The sequence below is a fragment of the Zerene cesonia genome, chromosome 3 (assembly GCF_012273895.1).
Source record: "Zerene cesonia ecotype Mississippi chromosome 3, Zerene_cesonia_1.1, whole genome shotgun sequence".
NCBI lineage: Eukaryota > Metazoa > Arthropoda > Insecta > Lepidoptera > Pieridae > Zerene > Zerene cesonia.
The window spans coordinates 9,180,197-9,184,137 of NC_052104.1; the positions used below are offsets into that span (position 1 = coordinate 9,180,197).

Below are 3,941 nucleotides of genomic sequence, written 5' to 3' on the forward strand. Positions count from 1 at the left end.
TTGATGTGTAGCTTTATGATTTCACCAAATTATGTTGTATATAACTCTAACACCACAGATTGTATTTAGTATAAAAATTACTTGGGAAATTTTACATATAAATATTCGTGACTTTCATTTAACTTGATGAGATTGTTTCTAATAATGTTTATAATATGCAATGGTAGATATTACGAGCATGATTATTGAAATGCCTACGATTGAAAGAATAAAAATTTTCTTACTGTTTATTTATCAAATTAGGTAAAAAAATATGAAACATATAATATTCATTCCGCTACACCATTTTTGGGCAATTTATGTTTCGATTTCCTTCTATGATGCTTCTGCGTATTGCGTTCTGTTTTAATTTCCACTTTTTCATCTTCCTTATCAGCCTGAATTGCTTCTTCTACATCTTCAAATTCTTCAATTACTTGCTTAGCATGCGTCGTAGATTCAAAATTATCTGTTTTAACTTTTAACCAATCCTTAGCTTCACCTTTAGTAATCTTTTTCTCAAAAATAACGTAACCATCTTTCGTAACGTATTGCAAGACTGGCGTAAGTAATTCCTGTCTCTGGTGCCTTCTTCTTTTCTCTCTATGATGTCGATTTGATCTTCTGCCACTGCGCTTGCCTCTCCAGAAGCCGTCGTATTCTGAAGTAGAATCCGTTAGCTCGTTGGAAGATGTATCGGTGTCGGTATCTGAGCTATCATCTGTATCAGAATAATAACGTGGTCTTCTTTTACGTATACGTATCCGTGGTCTTGGTCTTGGATCAGGTCGACCTTGCTGTGGCTTTTTGAAAGAGTTGTCTGGAGAATAGAAAGGCATAACAATAACAGGGAGCTTATGAGCTGGTCCAGGTGGACCTGGAAGAGGCATAGGCATCGGTATAGGCATTGGTCCAGGCATAGCAGGTATACCAGGCATACCAGGAGGCACAGGGAGGGGCATAGGTTCGGGCTGTTTACCCGGCGGCGGACTTTGATAAAATGGTGGTGGGAACGGAGGTAATGTTGGACTTTGGAATGGCATTTGTAAATTTGGAATATTTTGCATATCAGTAGGCGTCGGCATGCGGCAGTGCATTGGAAGGTTTTGGGGGAAATATTGAATATTTGTTGGACATAGTGGTAATTCTGGGTCCTTGGCAATTACGACGGAAAGCATAAAATAAACTATTACGGATTTTGTTTCCGCCTGCATCTGCAACAAAAATTTATTATGAAAGATATTATGTTATTGTTATACTATACAGAAAGTTAATACACGTTTGAGGTACACACTTTATAGTTTCATTATTGACTAGGTCTCCAGGACAAATTCTAACGAACACTGTGTTTGAAGCTGGTTGTATGAAGCTATTTTATGGAAGATTTCAAGTGTGAAAAAAAGTTGCAATCTTGCGCACAATGCACTTTACGTAATCGACAATAAGCTATTGTGTGACTCTTTAATCTTAATATTCTGTTATGTAACATTTTTAATACTATTTTCAGGTTTTCAATTTTACTAATGGTATCATTGTTAAAATTTGTATTAAAATCAGTCTAAATTTGTAAATACTATTATGTTAAGTAAGTGTGTAACTTTATGAAAATGTAATTAAATTTTGGGTGTATTATAAATTCCATATTAATTGAAATATTTATTTTATTTTTCCACACTGCGTTTACGAGACTCCCTAACCTTATCACTCTATTTGCGCTCTAACTATTACCTACGTCGTACGTAATAAGAGTAATTTATTTAAACACTTCAAGTATAACATTCTCAAATACTGTATACGAAATGCACGTTTTAAGTTTGATCAAAAAATAGAGACCAGACAAAGTTATTCATTTTAATATATCTTGAATCATTTCGCTTTTGAATACTCTTGTTGTCATGTTGTTGTTGAATGGGTCGATTTGAATTTTTAATAAGATTAATTAATTAATATTACATACATAAAAACACTCAATCTACATTACTGCATTATATAAGAGCATGTTCAATTTTAAACAATAGGCATGGAACAAAGATTTCTTGTATTTAAGAACATTTTCACAACACACATTTACAGTCAATACACTCATGTTTCAAAGAAAGCATGAACTCCATCTTTTAAGAAGGTATGTTATAATATCTTATAAAAATATCAGTTGATCTTAATATTTAATTTTACGACATCATACTGTTTCCCTTTCAGATGGACTCAGGGTTACTCCAAATATCAATAGTCTTTCACTTAGCTCTACAAGTTTTGTCACAGTTCGCTGCACCAGGACAATTTGCCTATCCACAAATGCATGGACAAATGCCAGCACAAATGCACTACCCGATGGCCCCTCCTGGACCAATGCCAATGATGCCCGGCCAACCGATGCCCCTTCATGCTCCATTCCCAGTTGGCCAACAACGAATGCCTCTTGTTGTTATGCCATATCACAGTAAAGCAGCTGATAGAAAATATAAACGTCACCGAAGACCCAAGAAGAAGTACTACAAAGAGTCGTCATCCAGTTCAAGCAGTAGCGAAAGTTCCTCATCAAGCAAGGAGTATTTAAGGTCGTCGAGGAAACAGAAAAGTAAACACAGAAGAAAACAGCGGCAGATCCTGACACCTGTAATCTCTTACATGACAAGAAATGGTGATGTAGTGTACCAGAAAAAAATAAAGAAGGACAATGCGAGAGATTGGCTTGAACTTGGTCAAAAGAAAGCACAAGCTAAATCAAAAGAGAGCAAAGAGATCAATGATAGTCAGGAGATGACTTTGCATGACTTAAAACAGAAGTTTGGCTTGAAGCGGAACCATAAGCACAAACATTAATTTTTCTATTTTTTGTAACCGTTTTATATAATAATTTTTTAGTAATAAATGTTTTACATTTCAAAAGGTCTACTATCTATCGTATTCGTATCTAGCAAAACATTATTTATTTTAAGATATAAAATATTTTTTTCAGTAATTATTTCTGAGATCGAAAACGGAACGATGTTAAAACGAAAAGGAAAAAAAAGATTCGCTATTGTTTTAAGAACTGTTACATAACTTTGAGTTTGTTTCTCCTTTACCTATATATAAAGGAAAACACATAACATAATGTTAGTAAAGTGCATAATTTCACCGTATTCGAATCTAATATGATAAATAGGTCCATATCTATATATCTATATTATGTATTAATATAAAAACAAATTATATCTTCATATTACGTGAGATTAAAGTGAGAACTTATCACTTAAAATATTATTTTATTCCATTGTTACATATAAGAATACCTATGATACCTACTATATCTTTTTTCAGATGAAATATCTTCGATGCACTGCAGTGCTGGCAATAGTTATTTTAATTTTGAACAGCACCCAAACCAAACCACATACGTGTTTTGATTGTTTAAATGAATATGACGATTTTATTGTAACTACTACTAAATACTATTGGCCTTGGCTGCCAGGGTATAAATATGATCCTCCTAACTATGTATGGCCATATTATTTTTCTGGCTAATGTATTATTCTTAACACTAAAATAAAGAAATATTATCTTCCTATGTTCTTAAATACCAGTACTTTTATTCATTACCCTCATTATCTTTTTATTTGACTATATCCGATTTTTCTGAGTAGATACGGATTCTCTTCTTTTGTTAAGTTTTGTATAGGTGATCAGAGTTATACATAATGGTCCTGATGTGTGCTGTATTTAAAAATTAAAATGTTGAGAGGCTGTAACCACAATGTTTTGAATATTTATACTGTGTAAGAGGACACTTAGAAGCGGGCGTTGAATATTAAATAAACCGTCCTATATTATGATCCAAGAAAACATTTGACAAGAATAAGTGTTAACAGCCCAATATGCTTGCATATTATACAATAATGACAAGAAGCAAAGACATTGACATTAAAAAATGAATGTCAGCTGACAGTGTCAGATATGTCAGTGCGACGTTTGCTCAATGA

At 33.3% G+C, this 3,941-nt stretch overlaps 1 protein-coding gene across 1 annotated transcript; it reads right to left on the reverse strand.

Annotated features, from left to right (window-relative positions):
- Positions 1 to 269: 269 nt before the first annotated feature.
- Positions 270 to 1,193, reverse strand: LOC119839454 (WW domain-binding protein 11-like). Its single transcript, XM_038365719.1, has one exon. It carries the CDS (start codon positions 1,191 to 1,193, stop codon positions 270 to 272), a length of 924 nt encoding a protein of 307 aa, XP_038221647.1.
- Between the last annotated feature and the right edge of the window lie 2,748 nt (positions 1,194 to 3,941).